General features: G+C 41.8%; 1 protein-coding gene across 3 annotated transcripts in view; it reads left to right on the top strand.

The window, feature by feature from the left end:
- Window positions 1-11,614: 11,614 nt before the first annotated feature.
- The window catches only part of LOC147914526 (uncharacterized), a 28,124-nt gene continuing 19,674 nt past the window's right edge, over window positions 11,615-20,064 (top strand). For all 3 annotated transcript variants that reach the window (XR_015555254.1, XM_087444018.1, XM_087444017.1), the window contains exons 1-2: window positions 11,615-11,834; window positions 15,411-15,540. Coding sequence is in view for 2 of the 3 variants with exons in the window: in XM_087444018.1 (XP_087300144.1) it covers window positions 11,725-11,834; window positions 15,411-15,540 (240 nt within the window). In the remaining variant the exon portion in view is untranslated. The remainder of the gene's footprint in view (window positions 11,835-15,410; window positions 15,541-20,064) is intronic.

Genomic DNA, 20,064 nt, shown 5'->3' with positions numbered 1-20,064 from the left:
TTCTCCATTATAAAAAGAAAATGAAATGCTTCCTTTGTGAATCGAGATAGCTAAAATGGCATAGATGGTGTGGGGTAGGGGCTGCTCTTTATATAACAGAAACCTTGTAACTACAGAGACATTCATCCCTGGGCAGAGCAGTCCATTGAGTTTATTAAAGGAGGCTGGGGTTTGGTTATCAGCTCAGCTGGAATCTGCAAGTTAAAGAGGGAAGGAACAAAAGGCAGCTTCAATTTCCCCACAGGCCATATGCCCAGTAGGATTTTTTTTACTATGGAAGTTATTTTAACAAGATGAAATTGAACACTATGCCAGTACTAAATACTCCCAAAGAATAAATGGTGCATGTGATACTGAGATTTGGCATATGAGGGCAATAGCTGTTGGTTTCCAGAAACTTAATGGGCTAGCCAAGGTCAGATCTAGCCAAAGTTGTAAAATAAAAGTTATCATTAGTTCTTTTGATTGGCACCTTCTTCCTTTAGGAGCTCCCAGACAGCCTCAGGTGTCCTCTACCCTCACGTAATTCCAGCTGCCCAGGCCTCTACTCCTATTCCTGCCCCTTCTTGATCTCATCAGAATTTGTGTCCTGGACTCAATTTTTTCAGCTCCCTCTGAGGTGACAACCAAAGTGATTTTTTAGAACGGAGGAGGAGGCACCCTTAGGTGCCATTCCAGCCACTGCCAACTCCTCTTCCTTTATCCAGCTTTGGCTCCATCTCTGAAATTGGCAAGCTTTTCCCCTTGAGAACCTGAGAGGTGTGTGCTCACCAAGACGTTCATGGGGAGGACCCACTTACATCTTTATTGATTTAAAACGATCTTCACAGATCTAATGATTATTGAATAGGAATTAGTTTCTCAAATCCAAATGAGGTATTAATAAGACAAAAATTCTCTCTGTAAAGGTTACTTTTTCCTACCCAAACCCTCCCCCACACCAAAAAAAGAAAAAAAACCCAAACCAAAAACCTCATACACACAGCTCAACATAGTAATGCTGGTTAGTAACCCATTTAGTAACCACGTAAATAACCTGTTTCTGCTACTTGTTAACTGAGTGACATGGGGCAACAAGCTTCCTCATCTACAAGACCAAGGTTAACAACAGCACGCACCCCACAGGGCTTTATGTGGTCTAGATGTGATAACTCATGTGAAACCCTTAATATAATACTTAGCTCCTAGTAAACATTCCAAAGATGCTAACCATGGTATTATCACTCCCTGAAAATGAGAGCTACACTGAATGTGTGGTTGCCCCAGTGCCAAGCACTGTTCTAAGTCTTGACATAGGTTGACTTGCTTAATTTTCACAGCAGCCCTATGATGTGGGTACTGTTCTCCCCATTTGAAAGAGGAGCAAATGAAGGCACAGAGAGATTAAGTGATTTGCCAAAGTAACACAGCGTGTAAGTGGCAGAGCCACAACTCAAACCCTAGTAGTCTGGCTCCAGGGTCTGCACTCATCACCACAACCACCAAGCTCCACCGCCTCTGATGGGGGCTCTAGAAGGTGCACCAAGTTGGACCCCATCTTATAGCAGAGAAGTTGTGCTTCTGGGGCAAGGAGAAGGTTGTATGTGAACTTTGTCCCCAAAGGAGAAAAGAGATGCTCTCTAGGCATTCAAGTGCCTAGAGAGGGCTTCCATTAGGAGAATAAAAACTCCACATGCTCGGCTGGGAGTAAGTGGTTCTGAAATCTGCAAGTGAAGGTCTATGTTCCTATAATGTCGTGAAATTTAAGGGGAGGATGTTCCCCATCAGGAATGAACATAAGTCACCATGAAGTCAGGGAATAAAGAGATACGCTATGAAAAGTGCTAATGAAAGAGAGGAGGGACAGGAGGATAAAAGGAAACACATGGGGGAGGAGAAGGGAGAGAGATTCCCAGAGTCCTAATTCACAGGCAGCATGGGTTCAGGCAGCGTTTATAGGGACAGCCTGTCCAATAACACACACGATACACAATACTCTAAGGACTTGCTTGATGTTGAAATGTTTTCTTGAATGAGATTCACAAAGGGAATTATCGTTTTTTGACATTCCTTCAAGTCTACTAGGCCACGATGACCCGTGTGAGTCGCTGTGTGTGCCACGGGGCAGCATTTAGTGCATATTGTCACGTGTTGTATTTATTCCTGCATGAGTCTCGTCTCTCCAGTTTGGCTGCTTCTATGCCTCGTATATAATTCACTCATTTAATACCTGAGGAAGGAAAGAAGGAGGGGAAAGAAAGAGAAAACGCTTTGTAGAGATTTGCCTAAAAATTTCTTTCCAATGACTCTAAAGGAAATTTTCCAACTTGCGATTCTTTGGAAAAGCATCTAGTCTTTTAATAAGATCTCTTTAAAGGTGCATCAAAAGAGGCAATCTGCACTCAGGGATTTATCAATGTAAAGTCTGGGCTGCTCCACATTCAGCCAGCAGCTCTAAAGCCGCAGCTGTTGACCCAGCGGACATGTCCCAGCCAGGACTTACGAAACCAAACCCAGAGTCCACAGAGTGAGCAAAAGGTGTCCATGGTGTTTGCCACTCTGGCTTATATCCCTGAGTTGCCATGGGGATAGAAACCCTTCAGTAGGGGGAGAACTATTACTTTCAGTGGCTGGCTACATGCAGGGAAGCATTATTTTTTTTGCGAATAACACCTATAATTTCTACCAACAAACTCTGAAAACTTATAACCACTTAAGAGTAGAAGGGAAGGAATGAACTGCATTTCAGCTTCTTTTCCTTGCAGTGGCCTATTCTGGGGGAAATTATAAACTATAAAGCAGGAGAACGGGCAGCGAGTTCTCACCAGTTGTGATGTGCAGGCTAACCTCCTACTCTGTATCATTGCCATCATGTAATCTAGAAACACTTCATTGGGCTGAATTGAGGCTGCATTAGGTCTGTGACATGCCCCCCGGGACTCTACATCCACTTGCCTGGTGATCTTAGAGCTGAGAGGGCTCCCTGCCCCCTGTAGATCCAACTGCTCCGGTGCAGCCTTCCTGTCCCCAAGGCCAAGCCGCTGCCTTCCCCACCTCTTTCTGGGAGTTGATTTCCTAAAGGATTTCTTCGACCACACAGATAAATTCTCATTTAAATTCAGGCGCATACACCCACAGGCAGATCAACAGAGACACACCATGAATTGAATGATAAATAATACATGCAGACAAAGACCACACCAGCGCTTATTTGCAGATGAAAGGACACTAGAAGTTATTTTTGAGGGCAATATAAAAGATTACATTTAAGCAGGGAGAGAGGAAGTATTTTTTATAAGCCCCTTAAGAAACAACCTTATTGTTTCGCTTTCAAAGAAGCACTTTCCATCTTGAGTTGGGAATTCAGTGGGCACTGGCAACTCAGGCCCCAATGGGAGATGCTCATTCACTAAGGATAGAACCCAGGGGAGCAGAAAAGCAACTTAAATCTAAGACAGGGCACCTGCTGCTGGGGCGGTCTGGCATCTACCTCCCTTCTTCTGGTAATTTCCTATTGGAAAACTATCCCTTTGCCATTTTTATTCCATAGAGCCAAAGGGTATTGTGTCCCACCATCCATGGCACTGAGAGCAGGGTTGGGAAAATGAACCAAGTCATCCCAGTGAGACCCAGTTGCTGGACTTGGCTCTCCTTTCACTGAAGTTTCCAGCCAGTGGGATGTAAGCCTGGAACTGCTGGCACTCATGAAGTCAGGAGAGTCTGCCTGAGAACACGGAAGAAAACTGAGCTGAGAAATGGAGAGCTACCTATTCCTAATCACATAGTGTGAGTGCCTGAATTTAGCAGTTCCTGAAGCTAGGCGGCCCTTAACGTTTCATGAGGCAAGGAATTCATTTTGTCCTTACGTCAGTTTCAACTGGGTTTCTGTCACTTTCAGTCAAGTGCTCAGTGAGGTGGACTGGTGGTTCCCACTCAAATAGCTTAGGAGGCATCACTGTGTGGTAGAAACAAACCTTAGTTTGACTTTAAGAGGAAAGGAGATGGGGAGATTATCACCCTGTGCCTGAGCAATCACAGAGCCCAGGTTAGGCAACTCCCCATCTCTCTGGTATGATTCCGGCCTCACATTACAATAACACAGCACCCAAGGAGACTTGAGTGAGAACTTGTATTGATAAAACTGAGAGTGTTTGGGACTCCACCTGAGAATTACTCGTAGTACCTCTATCTTAAATTCCAATAGCTTAAATAATTAAATGTGCATAAATATGTGTAATATACATAAACATATACATACATAATATATATACATACATATATATTATATGTCTTTACTAATATGAAGGAGATCTTCTTGTGGGTGTTCGTAAGAAGGTTTATCCCACTGACAGGCAAAACCTAATAAGAAAATCCAGGATTATCAACCGATAAATTAGAGTAGTTATTTATTTGTTAAGGATTACACAGGATGATGTCTATAAAGAATAACATAGTAGAAAAGCTCCTCACCTAAGATTGGGGAAAACAATTCTCAGAAGGAGGAGATCGTGGCCTTGGAAGACACCTCAAAAGATGTTTAATACAAATGGAAAATGCCATTTTAAAAAAATGAAAATCAAATCAAAACCATGAATATTATGAGAACGTACAATGCTGGAAATAGGGGAATGAGAACGGTGTTCTTATAAACTGCTCTGAGCAGGAGAGATGACTGTCCACAAAGAAGAGGGAACCATGACTAACTTCAACCATGAAAAAATTGCTCTCCTTTATCTCAGGGTTCAGGAAAATTCCCACTGGGTGGAGGCGAAATTCTGGTCTGTGGGGAGGAGCTGGTATAGATTGCTCTTATCCTCATGTGGATGGTCCAGATGCCACACTCAAAGGACGAGCCATCTTCTCCCTTCTGTCCACAGACACAGCCTCCTCAGGCTATGGTTGATTCCTTACCACACAGCCAATCCACCTCATCCTTTGCATTCAAGTGTATATAGACTCTGGCTCATTCTCACGCTTTGGTCCTGGAGACCACAAGCCCTCACGTGGTTTATTGTGAGTGTCTCCTGATTGATCTCCCTGCTTCCACCCTCGCCCTCCTCTAGTCTCCTCTATAGACCACAGAGTGAGCCTGTAAAAACAGAAGTCAGATCACGTCACTCCTCAGCTCAAAACCTCTCCATCGCCCCAATAAAAGCCAAAGGCTCAGAACAAAGAACATAGAATGATTATAGCACATTTCAATCGGATAAGGAAATGAAAGCGAAAGGTAGCATTTTGCCTCTTTTCTCTCTAATTGAAAGGCCAGTGCAAAACCCAACAGGGAAAATAAGTACCTCAAGATTCAAAGTTTCATGGAGGCAAAAGTAATCAAACCTTAAAAATAAAGCAGAATGGACTTGAAGGACTATGGGGAAGAAGTAAGAAGCACAGGGCTGGAGTCAGACTGTCTAGATTCATAGCCCAGCTCCACCACTTAACTAGCTGTGAGGAAAAAACGAAAAGAGATAATTTTTCCTTTTTTTGTTTTCTCTTTTTGTTGCATCTATATGAGATGATGGAGGCTAACTAAACTTATCACGGTAATCATTTCACAATATATGTAAGTCAAACCATCACACTATACACTGTAAACTTATACAGTGATGTATGTCAATTATATCTTTTTTTTTTTTTTTTAATTTTCTGTTTATTGCAGTAACACTGGTTTATAACATTGTAAAAATTTCAGGTGTACATCATTGTACTTCTATTTCTGCATAGATTACATCATGTTCACCACCAAAATACTAATTACAACCCATCACCACACACATGTACCCAATTATCCCTTTCACCCTCCTCCCTCCCCCCTTCCCCTCTGGTAACCACCAATCCAATCTCTGTCCCTATGTGTTTGTTTATTGTTGTTATTATCTACTACTTAATGAAGGAAATCATACGGTATTTGACCTTCTCCCTCTGACTTATTTCACTTTGCATCATGCCCTCAATGTCCATCCATGTTGTCACAAATGGCTGGATTTCATCGTTTCTTATGGCTGAGTAGTATTCCATTGTGTATATATACCACATCTTCTTTATCCATTCATCCCTTGATGGGCACTTAGGTTGCTTCCAAGTCTTGGCTATCGTGAATAAGGCTGCAATGAACACAGGGGTGCATGTACCTTTGCAAATTGGTGTTTTCAAGTTCTTTGGATAAATACCCAACAGTGGAATAGCTGGATCATATGGTAGTTCTATCATTGATTTTTTGAGGAATCTCCATACTGTTTTCCATAGTGGCTGCACCAGTTTGCACTCCCACCAGCAGTGTATGAGAGTTCCCTTCTCTCCACAACCTCTCCAACACATGTTGTTTCCTGTCTTGTTAATTATAGCCATTCTGACGGGCGTGAGGTGATATCTCATTGTAGTTTTGATTTGCATTTCCCTGATAGTTAGTGATTTTGAACATCTTTTCATGTGTCTGTTGGCCATCTGTATATCTTCTTTGGAGAAATGTCTGTTCAGGTCTTTTGCCCATTTTTTAATTGGGTTGGTAGTTTTTTTGTTGTTGAGATGCATGAGTTCTTTATATATTTTGGAGATTAAGCCCTTATCAGATGTATGGTTTGCAAATATCTTCTCCCAATTGTTAGGTTGTCTTTTTGTTTTGTTGATGGTTTCCTTTGCTGTGCAGAAGCTTTTTAGTTTGATGTAGTCCCATTTGTTTATTTTTTCTATTATTTCTCTTGCCCGGTCAGATGTGGTGTTTGAAAAGATGTTGCTAAGACTGATGTTGAAGAGCGTACTGCCTATGTTTTCTTCTAGAACTTTCACAGTTTCAGGTCTTACGTTCAAGTCTTTAATCCATTTGGAGTTAATTTTTGTGTATGGTGTAAGGTAAGAGTCTACTTTCATTTTTTTGCATATGTCTATCCAGTTTTCCCAACACCATTTGTTGAAGAGACTTTCTTTTCCCCATTGTATGTTCTTGGCTCCTTTGTCAAAGATTAGCTGTCCATAGATGTGTGGGTTTATTTCTGGGCTTTCGATTCTATTCCATTGATCTGTGTGTCTGTTTTTGTGCCAGTACCATGCTGTTTTGGTTACTATAGCTTTGTAGTATATTTTGAAATCAGGGAGTGGGATACCTCCAGCTTTGTTCTTGTTTCTCAGGATTCCTTTAGCTATTTGGGGTCTTTTGTTGTTCCATATAAATTTTAGGATTCTTTGTTCTATTTCTGTGAAAAATGTTGTTGGAACTTTGATAGGGATTGCATTGAATCTATAGATGGCTTTAGGAAGTATGGACATCTTAACTATGTTAATTCTTCCAATCCAAGAGCACGGAATATCTTTCCATTTCTTTGTGTCTTCTTCAATTTCTTTCAGAAATGTTTTATAGTTTTCGTGTACAGATCTTTCACCTCTTTGGTTAAGTTTATTCCTAGGTATTTTATTCTTTTTGTTGCAATTGTAAATGGGATGGTATTCTTAATTTCTCTTTCTGCTACTTCGTTGTTAGTGTACAGAAATGCAACTGATTTTTGTATGTTGATTTTGTATCCTGCAACTTTACCATATTCGTTTATTACTTCTAAAAGTTTTCTGGTGGATTCTTTAGGGTTTTCTATATATAAAATCATGTCATCTGCAAATAGTGACAGTTTCACTTCTTCCTTTCCAATTTGGATCCCTTTTATTTCTTTCTCTTGCCTGATTGCTCTGGCTAGGACTTCCAATACTATGTTAAATAGGAGTGGTGACAGTGGGCATCCTTGTCTGGTTCCTGTTCTTAGAGGGATAGCTTTCAGTTTTTCACCATTGAGGATGATATTAGCTGTGGGTTTCTCATATATGGTCTTTATTATGTTGAGGTACTTTCCTTCTATACCCATTTTATTCAGAGTTTTTATCATAAATGGATGCTGGATCTTGTCAAATGCTTTCTCTGCGTCTATTGAGATGATCATGTGATTTTTGTTCTTCATTTTATTAATGTGGTGTATTACGTTGATTGATTTGCGAATGTTAAACCATCCCTGCATACCTGGAATAAATCCCACTTGATCATGGTGTATAATCTTTTCAACGTATTGTTGTATGCGATTTGCTAGTATTTTGTTGAGGATTTTCGCATCGATGTTCATCAGTGATATTGGCCTGTAATTTTCTTTTTTTGTGTTGTCCTTGTCTGGTTTTGGTATCAGGGTAATGTCAGCTTCGTAGAATGAGTTAGGAGCTTCCCCCTCCTCAATTTTTGGAAGAGTTTGAGAAGGATAGGTATTAAGTCTTCTTTGAATGTTTGGTAGAATTCACCAGGGAAGCCGTCTGGTCCTGGACTTTTATTTTTGGGGAGGTTTTTGATTACTGTTTCAATCTCCTTACTGGTGATTGGTCTATTCAAATTCTCTACTTCTTCTTGATCCAGTTTTGGAAGGTTGTATGATTCTAAGAATTTATCCATTTCTTCCAGATTGTCGAATTTGTTGGCATATAGTTTTTCATAGTATTCTCTTATAATCTTTTGTATTTCTGAGGTGTCTGTTGTAACCTCTCCTCTTTCATTTCTGATTTTACTTATTTGTGCCTTCTCTCTTTTTTCTTGGTGAGTCTAGCTAAAGGTTTGTCTATTTTGTTGATCTTTTCAAAGAACCAGCTCTTGGTTTTATTAATTTTTCTATTGTTTTTGGTCTCTATTTCATTTATTTCTGCTCTGATTTTTATTATTTCCCTTCTCCTACTGATTTTGGGCTTTGTTTGTTCTTCTTTTTCCAGTTCCTTTAGGTGCATTGTTAGATTGTTTATTTGAGATTTTTCTTGTTTGTTGAGATAGGCCTGTATTGCTATAAACTTCCCTCTTAGAACCGCTTTTGCTGTATCCCATAAATTCTGGCATGTCGTATTTTCATTTTCATTTGTCTCCAGGTGTTTTTTGATTTCTTCTTTGATTTCTTCATTAACCCAGTCGTTGTTCAGTAGCATTTTGTTTAATCTCCATGTATTTGTGGCTTTTCTGGTTTTCTTCCTATAGTTGATTTCTAGTTTCATACCTTTGTGGTCAGAAAAGATGCTTGGTATTATTTCAATCTTCTTAAATTTATGGAGACTTGTTTTGTGGCCTAATATGTGATCAATCCTGGAGAACGTTCCATGTGCATTTGAAAAGAACGTGTATTCTTCGGTTTTTGGATGGAATGCTCTGTATATATCTACTAGGTCCATCTGTTCTAGTGTGTCGTTTAAGGCCAATGTTTCCTTATTGATCTTCTGTTTGGATGATCTATCCGTTGGTGTAAGTGGAGTGTTAAAGTCCCCTACTATTATTGTGTTACTGTCTATTTCTGTTTTTATGTCTGTTAATAATTGCTTTATATATTTAGGTGCACCTACATTGGGTGCGTAGATATTTACAAGTGTTATATCCTCTTGTTGGATTGTTCCCTTGATCATTATGTAATGCCCTTCTTTGTCTCTTTTTACAGTTTTTGTTTTAAAGTCTATTTTGTCTGATATGAGTACTGCTACCCCAGCTTTCTTTTCATTGCCATTTGCATGGAGTATCTTTTTCCATCCCTTCACTTTCAGTTTGTGAGTGTCTTTAGGTCTGAAGTGTGTCTCTTGTATGCAGCATATATATGGGTCTTGTTTTTTTATCCAGTCAGCCACCCTATGCCTTTTAATTGGAGCATTTAGTCCATTGACGTTTAAAGTAGCTATTGATAAGTATGTACTTACTGCCATTTTTTAACTTTTTTTTTTTTTCCTCAATGTTTTAGTAGTCCTTCTCTGTTCCTTACTTCTTCTATACAGAATTGATGGTCACTTTAGTTTGACCTCTGTCTGAAAGCTGTACTCTTTAACTACCCTCCTCCCTCCTTTTTATGTTTTTGATATCATATCCAACCTCTTTTTTGTGCATTTGTATCCATTACGTTCTAATCGTGGAAATAGATAATTTTTCCTATTTGTGGTCTTCTCTTTTCCCCTTAAATCAGTCCCTTTAACATTTCTTGTAACACTGGTTTCTTGGTGACAAACTCCTTTAATTTTTGCTTATCTGGGAAAATTTTGATTTCTCCTTCCATTTTGAACGATAACCTTGCTGGGTAGAGTATTCTTGGCTGTAAGTTTTTTCCTTTTAGCACTTTAAATATATCATGCCATTCTCTTCTAGCCTGTAAGGTTTCTGCTGAGAAGTCAGCTGATAGCCTTATGGGGTTTCCTTTGTATGTAACTTGACATTCTCTTGCGGCTTTTAGGATTCTCTCTTTATCTTTAATTCTGGACATTTTGATTATGATGTGTCTTGGTGTGGGCCTCTTTGGGTTTATCTTGTTTGGGGCTCTCTGTGCCTCCTGTACCTGGATGTCTGTTTCCTTCCTTAGGTTAGGGAAGTTTTCATCTATTATTTCTTGAAATAGATTCTCTGCCCCCTTGTCTCGCTCTTCTCCTTCCGGGACACCTATAACACGGATGTTAGTGCGCTTGATGTTGTCCCAGAGGTCCCTTAGACTGTCCTCACTCTTTTTAATTCTTTTCTCTTTTACCTGTTCACCTTGGGTAATTTCTTCTAGTCTTTCTTCCAGCTCACAGATCCGTTCTTCTGTATCCTCTACTCTGCTTTTGAGTCCCTCTAATGAGTTTTTCATTTCCAGTATTGTATTCTTCATTTCTGATTGGTTCTTTTTATATCTTCCATTTCTTTGTTGACATTCTCACTGAGTCCATCTATTCTTCTCCCCAGATCAGTGAGCATCCTTAACACTCTTAGTTTGAACTCTCTGTCGGGTAGGTTGCTCATTTCTGTTTCACTAAGTTCCTTTTCTGGGGTTTTGTCCTGTTCCCTTTCTTGGAATGTATTCTTTGCCTCTTCATTTTGCCTCTTTCCCTGTGCTTGTGTCTACTTATTAGGTAGGTCAGCTACGTCTCCTGCTCTTGGATAGGTGACCTTATGTAAGTGATGGCTTAGGAGGCTTCCAGTGTGCTTCCCTCAGTTCTCAATGTTCCAGGGGTGAACCCTATGTGGGCTACGTGTATCCTTCTGCTGTGGCCTGTTTGCTCTCCCTGTAGGCGCCCAGGGAGGCTGAGTTATGCTCCTGGCCAGCTGTTGTAATGCTCAGCTGCTTGTAGTTGTTGTGGGCCCTTCAGTCTCTTTATCAGGTGTGGGGAGCCCCAGCACAGTTGGCTGCAAGTTCTAATACCACATTTGTGTTGCAGTATTTCTTTTAAGTGAGTAGGCCCCCAGCGTGGCAGGTTGTTAGGCTCAGGGCCTTACAATTGCTGTAAGCCTCTAGCCTATTAGGTCTCCTGTCAGCTCTCTGAGGATTGCAGCTGGGTGGGGCTGGCCTCAGGCACAGGAGCACCCAATTGTTTCAGGTTTTGGAAGGTGGAGCAAACCTCCTATGTGGGTCTTTGAGAAGTACAAGTCTTCTGTGGCTGAGAAGCCCTGCCGCCCACAGGTCCACACACACAGTCAACACAGTCCTGCCCCGTGTGAGCGCCCAGACCTCCCCAAGTGGACCCAGTCTCTCCACAGCGGGAGCCCCACACACTCTGCCACCGCCCCACACTCTCCACCCGCTCCTTGTGCACACCCTGCCCTGCTCAAGTCAGCTCAGTTGCCAGGCTGCAGAGAATCCAGTCACCAATCTATGCAGGCCCACACGTTGCCTGAGGGCTTGTTGTTGGGTGGGGCTAGTCTCTAGGGTGGGCTGCCTGCCCTGGCTGAGCTGGATTAAATCGGTGCTCTAGTGGGTGGAGCAGACCCTGGGCTAGCAGGTCTCAGGGAGAACTCCAATGGCGTCTGTGTCAGCACGCTCACACCAGGCCACAACAATGGCCGCCGCCAATGTCCCAGTCCCTGGAGAGGTCTCACCCCTCACCGAGATGCACTCAGGGCCTATTAGGTGAGTCTCTTGTCACCGAAGCACTGTGCACCTTTCTTTCTGGTGATTTTAGGATGCTTTCTGGAACGGGTGAGTTTGTGCGCGGGCCCTTTAAGAGCCAGTTTTAGTTTCTTTGTGAACCGGGTTTTCTGGGGGTGCTACCCAATGCTTTAGTAGCAGGCAAAGTCAGATATTATGCTGCTGGTCTCAATTGTGCTGGGTCCACAAAATGCCCACAGCGGGGGCGCTCCCCGGCTCAGGGCCCCGCGCCTCCAGGGAGGCTGCGTACCTGTGAGCTGCTCCCGGCGGCCGGCCGTGACGCTGGCGGCTTGTGAAGGCGGCGTTTTTCCTCTCCGGAAGGGAGTCTCTGCCTCTTCTACCCCAGTTAGGATTGTCCGTTGTTGCAGGAGTTCCTCTTATCTAGTTTTCAGTTCTGTCTCAGGGGTAATTTTTCCACGAGTAGTTGTAGATTGGCTGTGTCCACGGGAGGAGGTGAGTTCAGAGTCTGCCTACGCCGCCATCTTGACTCCGCCCCCGTCAATTATATCTTAATAAAACTGGGAAAAAAAAGAAATTATCTAAAAAAACCAAAAAACTAGCTGTGAGATGCTGGGCAAATTACTTCACTTCCCTTGGTCTTGATTTTCTTATCTGTGAAACAGGGATGCTAGTAGTACCCACTTTATCAGATTGTTAGGAGAATAAAATAATACATATAATGTGCTTAGAAGCTTGCCTCACATCCTGTAGGAGTTCAGTAAATGTTAACTATTAACAGTTATTATTTGTGTTAAAGAAAAAATTTCAGACAATTTAGTTATAAGCAAGTATAAAAATATTACTACAATCATGCTTTTCAAGAGAAAAAGGCCCATAGTCGGCCAAGTCAGAGATATTTTATAGGAAAAGAGAAGAGTGAAATATCATTGCTAGATGTGAAATAAAAAGAATGCTGGTTAAATGTCCCTGAACTCTTTTCTAACAATCAGCTAAGTCAACTCAGTGGGGAGGCAACTAATTTCCTAGACAAAATCTTCATCCTGTTAAAATTCAGCAGAAAATTGCATAAGCATTTTTTTTTCTAGAAGGAGGTTATGGATTTTTATCACATAGAAAAGTTTTGCCCCAGACCAAATTTAGCACAATTTTTCTATTACAGGAGAGAAATACACTAAAACATTATACACTCGCTCACTGTTTCCTTGGAAGTTTTCTATAAGGGGAGAGTGGTGATGAGTCATAGTATCATCAAAATAATGAGAGTGAGGCCTCCCTCCCAGAGTAGACCAAGTTTACGTGATTAGGTCATATGACATGACAATAGACGAGTACAGAAGGGAATCCCATTCATAATAAAGATGCAATGATATCATGGAAAGAATAAAGTCTTCAAGCCAAGCAGACTTATAGTCAAATCCTGGTTTGGTCAAATTACTTAACCTCTGTTAGTCTCACTTTACCTATCTGAAAATAAGGATGATGATATCTATCTCATAGGGTTATTGTGTGGATAAAGTAAGACAAAATATGTCAAGTACCCAATATGCTGATACATAATATAAACTCAAGATAATTTAATTTTCCCTTTTTCCTACTCCCCCCTTCTCTCTACTGGCATTGCCCACTATGGCTAGGAATCTTCAACTTTTGTCTCAAATACTACCCGATAGGTCTCCAAACTAGTTGTAATTCCACCATTTCCTACATTTACTAGGAATTCTCAGGAGGGGAGGAAAGTTAGCAATAATTAGCCTCTCCCATACACTCCAAACGGCCGCACTTATCATAAGAACCATGTCAAGAGTATTATCTTCTACTGGCCCCAGCATGTCCAGTCTTCAGAGTCCCAGAACAGACTCCCACTGTGGCTGAGAGAATGGCCCTCTGCCCCACCTCTGGGCCATGCTTTGTAACCTAAGCTTATGTCCACAGTTTGAAGGGTTCCCCCACCCCCAAACTCAGCACTTAACTGCTCCTTGGGCTGGGTGGGGACAAATGTTACAGAATCTACTCCATCCCCCTTGTCTTCTCTTTCTGCTCCCAGTTACAAAATGAAAACTCCCATTCATTAGACTAGAGGAAAATGTGGTGGTGTGTATTTGGGGGAGAGGATGGAGGAGGGGGTGTTTATTGGAAGCAGTCAGTTCACTATGCTCAGTGACAGAATAAACCTTTATTGAGTACTCTGATTTTGAATTATGTCCAAGAAGGGGAGAAAATATAGACTCAATCTCTATTCCCATTCATGGCCAATTGAAAGGAGGAGACTTTCCTTAAGGCTGAGGCAGTCGTGTCTCATTTCTGTTATATCCTCCATATCTTTACAGAGAATGAAGTCTCAATAATTACTGAAAGTGTGAATAAATTGATAAAAACTTCTCTTCAGCCAACTTAATATATACTTGAAAGATGTAATGTTTTTTAGAATATATCTTAATATTTATTCAATGAAGTAAATGCTTCATTTCATAAGATAGACGTGTCTCAAGGGATTATAAGACAATTAGTACATTTTATTCCGTAGTTTGGAATTCTATTACATGAATTTTTGAAAGATGTGATTCTTGTCAGACCAAATCATTTATGATGAAGCATGAGGGCACTGAAAATGATGGCCTATCATGTAAGAGGATAATAAAACATGTGCAATGTCAAAATTAGAGCTTGGGCTCAGATCAATAAAGTGAGACTCAATAAAGAAAAACAAAGTGGCTCCCATATGAAAAAATGTGGAGCAAGCTGAGAATTGGGACTGTTGTTCTGGCTGAGCACGAGTAATAAATGGTCTGGAAGTCCACAGAGGGCCCACAGCAACACCAGACTGTGGCGTGCGGTGCTGGGATGCAGGGATTCGACTCCAAGGTCAAATAGTCATGTGTTTATTTCTTTTGACTTGGCCTTCACTGAGTACAAACCCAGCGGGGATACTAAGTATATTCTTCTTCAAGTTCCAAATTTCAAAATCGATGTAGAGCAATCAAAGAAGTTTCAGAGGAAAATGAGAATGATAAAATGTTTGAAAAATAAGTCTTATGAGAAAATACAAATAGGATGGCCTATGTTTGGTTTGTAGGGAAAGAGATTAAGGGGAGCCATGAGTTTTAAGATATAAAGTCATGGTGCAGAGAGGACAAAAATGATTTATTCTCTCCTCACACAGTGGACAGTTGAGATAATAAAGGCATGGTGCTGGCATTGCTTCGTGAGCACTGATAAATCTATAACACTGCCAGTGAGGACAGTCGTTGGCATGGTCTGCTCTACCTTGGGCAAAGGCTGGCCTTTATTCAACACGTTACTTAAAAGCTCTACGTTTCCTCCACTAGCATAAACAAAACTACCCCACAGAAACCTCAGAAGGAGGAAACAATTCCCCATCCCCTCACATAGAAGGTATCAAAATAAAAATACTGTATTCTAGAAAAAAGCAATGTGGTGGGGTGGTGGGGGAGAGGGCATATGTTATTAGCACCAATCCCAGCTCCCTGCTATTCGTGTGCATGTGAACTGGTGAGGTCTTAGGATGCTGGGGTAAGTGGGATGTCTGTCCTCTGTGAACTTTGTACACTTAGTTTGGTTTATGTCTCCCAAATATAGGCCTGGAACCTGTATAAGTGGTACAGAGAATCAAAGAGGAGGGTCACTGCTCCTCCTCCTGGAATGCAGGGCAATATGGCTCTCTTCTCAAGCTCTAACAGCTCCCATCCGTGCCAGGACAAAGCCACAGGTACTCTACAAATGGCTTTTCTCCAGCTCCGGCCAGCTCTCCAGACCCTGCCCTCCTCCCTCACCCTGAGCATACCTGTTCTGTCCTGTATCTCCGTTCTCTGTCCTGTTGCCTCATCCCTAGTTCCGAGCTCTCTTCCCTGCCTCTGCAGATTAACACTCCGTGACTAGTCTCTGCTTGGCCCTTGTTTCAGACTTGGCCTCAATTCCTTTTTTTGGATCTCCCTTGATCCCGTGCTCTGCCTCCTGAGAGCCACCCTCATCTCCCCCCCCAGTGCCAGCTCAGTTTCCTAAATCCCAGGCCTGGTCAAAAGTTACAGAACTGCCAGTCTAGGAAGGGTAAACTTGACCATGTAACCCAAAGTCACTCTAAATATAAACGAATTCTAAGTATCTAGAAGTTTTATTCAGGTTGGAATGTACAGATATTTGTCTAAGAATCAGAATCTCTCAAACTGCCGCCCTGTAAGACTGTGAGGGAAGTAGATGGAGGCCCCTTCCCTCAACCAGGAAAAAGCACTCTCTGTGTTCCTATGAGGCATGGGTCATAAACAACATGCCTCCAGGGGTCAGGGAGGCGATGGAAATGGCTGAAGTGGGCCAGCAAGAGGAGTGGTGGGAACCCTGGCCCACTGCAAATCACACTGATCTGAGTTAGTTTGCTAGGGCTGCCATAACAAAGTATTACACGTTGTGGGGCTTAAACAACGATTATTTTCTCATAGTTCTGGAGGCTAGAAGTCCAAGATCAAGGAGTTGGCAGGTTTAGTTTCTTCTGATGCCCCTCTCCTTGCTGTGTAGATGGCTGTCCTTTTGCTGTGTCCTCATATGTCTTCCCTTTGCACCTGTGTCCTAATCTCCTCATCTTATAAGGACACTGGTCATATTGGATTATGGCCCACGCTCATGACCTCATTTTAACTTAATCACCTCTTTAAAGACTATATCTCCAAATACAGTCATATTATGAGGTACTGAGAATTAGGACTTCAACATATGAATTTTGGAGGACACAGTTTAGCCCATGACAACATCTAAAGGAGAAGCCATTACCTGACTTCTGCCAATGTGTGCCATAATAATATGCGTCCAACACTGACAGTACATCTTATTTCCCAGGAGAAAGCAGAAACCTAAAATTTCACATGAAATCCTCAATTTTTAAATATGGACAACTAATTTTAATTTCTTAAAAATAACATGTGGGCTGTAGGTGCCCCCTGGGCAGCCAGTTTGTGACCTCTTCAGTTAGGCATATGGTTTCCCTTGGAGCCCCACAGCTGAGATTGACACTTGAGATTCTTGAGATTAGGCAGCCTAAGCAATGGATACCAAAGGCAGACTGGCCAGCCCCTTCTCCCAGCAATACGCTGATCTTGGCCCTGCAGTGGTGAGAAGACCAACCTCAGGAAAGAGCGAAAAGGGAGAGAGTGCATTTCTCCCTAAAGCCCAGGCTCTGGGTGTAACATCCTGCCCCAGGCCCCAATCTGATTCTGTTTGGCCTTTCCAGGGCAGAAGATGGCACCAGATGACAAGTAGCCCAAAGAGAAAAGGGGAGACCAAGCAGACTACTGTGTGGAAGTCAGAGTATGGAAATTTTTACCTTTCATGCCACAAGCTCCACTCCCAGCACCAGGGCTAAATAATGTCACCGACCCACATCAGCCCTATCGTCCTCAAGGACAGAGGGATGGATTCAGGGTTTTCTCTGTGCTGGGCTCTCCATAGAGCCTAGTTGGGAAGCCCAGTTCTGAGTGATCCCCAGGAAAACACTTAGAACCAATCTGACCTGGCTCTGTCCCCAAGATAATCCTATAAATGGGCACAGAAAAGACACTAGTACATTTCAGAAGAGATTTGTGACTTCTCTGGGTTTCCTTCAAACACCTGAGTAGAAAAGCTGTTTCTAGGTCCAGTATAGTAATATAAGTGGTAGAGGGATTGTGGGCTGAGGTCATATTTGACCCATAAAAGGCACAACTGTGGCAGATTCTGTAGAGACCTGGTAGCTAAAACTTAAGAGGCCCCAGAGCTGTCTGGGAAAAAACCCTAAAAGATGCAGGGTGGGTGAACTCCATCTTACCTCCATTTAATTGGCCAGTCTGACCCCTGAAAAAGCAAGACAGACCCTGAAGGATGACAGTAGATGACAGCCACTCAACCAAGCCCCAATGCAGCTGCTGTACCAGATGTGGTATATTTGCTAGAGCAGATGAAAATGAACATGGCCTTGGGTACAAGGTATGCAGCCACTGATCTGGCCAATGCATTATTTTCCATCCCTCTCAAAAAATAGGATTAGAAACAGATAGTGTATATTTATACTCTGGTCTGAAGGTTATATTAACTCTCCCAACTTCTGTCATAATATAGTCCAAAATAAAAACCGGGACTGGTTAAACATCCCATAGAATAACACACTGGTCCATTATACTAACGACATTATGCTAATTGGATTGGATGAGCAAGAGGTGGCTAGGACATTGCAGGCCTATCTAAGCCATATGCACTCTGGAGAGTGGGAGATAAACTCTATGAAGACTCAGAAACCCACCACACGAATAAAAATTTTAGGTATCCAGTGATCTGAGGAATAAAGGGCAGCCCCTGAAAATAAAGGGTAAATTATTACATCTTGCAAATCCCTCCATGAAGAAAGCAGTCCAACAATGCCTGGTTCCAGTAATGGGTACCTGAGACACATTCCTACCTTTCACCATGATTGGGGGTCAGGGAAAGTGGGCAGTAAGAGTACTCCTGGAAGCCACTGCTACTCAGAAATGAGTAGCAATAATTTAACTATAAACAGAAGTGACTGCAAACCACTTGATCCAAATGCATCCCTAACTCACTTCCCCTTACCAGGCTCCCCAAAGGCTCCTCCAACACCACCCAATCTAAGAGGAAGTTAGAGTGTAGATTTTTTTAAAAGTCTGTCCAAATGAACACATTGCTAGGGCCCCTCCCAGAGCCTTGCAAGGGGTCTAAAGGTGTGAGGGGCCCTGGAGTTTAAGTGCCATTAGCTTCTAGGTAAATTCAACAACGTCCAAGAGCCAAGAGAATGAGCATCTAGGTGGGACTGGAGAGGGTGGGGGTGTCAGGCCAAGGCTGGAACTGGAAATGAGTGCTTAAGTTTTAATGCACTTTCCAGAACCTCTTTTCTATTTCTATGTATATAAGTGTTTTCACCACTGTGACATTTGCCAAGGGCTTTTTGTTTGTTTATTTTCTCAAACTAGGTTCCATCGAATACTCTTATAATTAGGAACAGTTGGGGAAGTACAGGCGCTGGGAGAGGAGCCGACTCTCCGTCCTTATCCAAAAACAGAGCCATGGATACCAAGAGTTTGGCTCCTTAGCTGTTGCTCTGGGTGGGAATTAGAAGCATCTGGACATTCTTGCCACAGTCTAAAATTCAAGAGCTTTAGACCAAGGCATGAGAGCCTGCTACTTCAGTTTTCCTCATCCACAAATTGATGATGTTTACTAGTCAGTGACTTCTGGATGAATGGCACTATCAAACTGCAAAATATTAGTATTATTGCTTTTCCTCTTTGATCTCATGGGGCAAGATAAATTTATGATATCGTAATTGTTTCCATGGCAGCAAATCATATTGTCCCAAACAGGGGATTTTATGACTTCATGGCTGGATTAAGAAAAAGGAGAAATCAGATTGAGAGTAAGAAATTTGCTGAAGCATAAATATCTTCAATGATAGCAAAGGGAATAGAGCAAAACACAGATAGGCAAAATTGCCTTCGGGTTAAATGTACTTTTTACAAGTTCATCCCAGTGCAGAAGCCCCTTCTTCAGGCATGTAATTTGTATAATGAGGCCTCTTTGCTTGAATTCACAGAAGGCTAATGGTGAAGTTCATCTATTTCGGGAATGCTTCAGCAATACTAATACTAATTGTTTTGCAGCAAATATCTGGATTTCTGCCGTAAGCAGTTTTGTTTGTTTTTTTTCTAATTTTTTGGGTTGTGTTATTTTTGGTTTTGGTTTTGGTTTTTACTCCTTCAAGGTTTTATCTACACAAATTTATTTGAAATAAACCAATTTCCAAATAAATGTGGCCTTTTCTCATCTGAAAAATCTGTCAAGAACTCTCTCTCCTCACTAAAGGCATCTGCTTTGTCTTTCTTAGGTTCCTATTGATTTTATTCTCATATTTCTAGAGTCTATCATTAGTGTCTGTCTATTGCCTGAGAAGAAAGCAAAATTTCTTTCTAATTTTGAAGTCACTTAAATTCACCTCAGTTTCATTTAAACATATACAACAAACAATGACTTGGGATTTTAAGTGTCTGGGTCTCTCTCTCCTCTCTCTCTCTCTCTCTCTCCCCCCATCTCTCCCCCAACCCCACCCCACTCCTTTCTTCGCATAGAGATATTTCCAGTACCTTCTAAGAGTGATCTCTTCCTTTTAACCTTCAAATACCCAGAATCTGCAAGTTCCTGCTGATTCATAAACTCCTTGTCAACCAGCTCACCCAGGGGCACCTTATGGCTTCCACTCTCT

The sequence above is a fragment of the Ceratotherium simum genome, chromosome 19, assembly GCF_057802395.1.
Source record: "Ceratotherium simum simum isolate JZ-2026a chromosome 19, ASM5780239v1, whole genome shotgun sequence".
NCBI lineage: Eukaryota > Metazoa > Chordata > Mammalia > Perissodactyla > Rhinocerotidae > Ceratotherium > Ceratotherium simum.
Note: the sequence above shows the minus strand (reverse complement) of the source record. Positions and strands in the feature narration are given on the sequence as shown.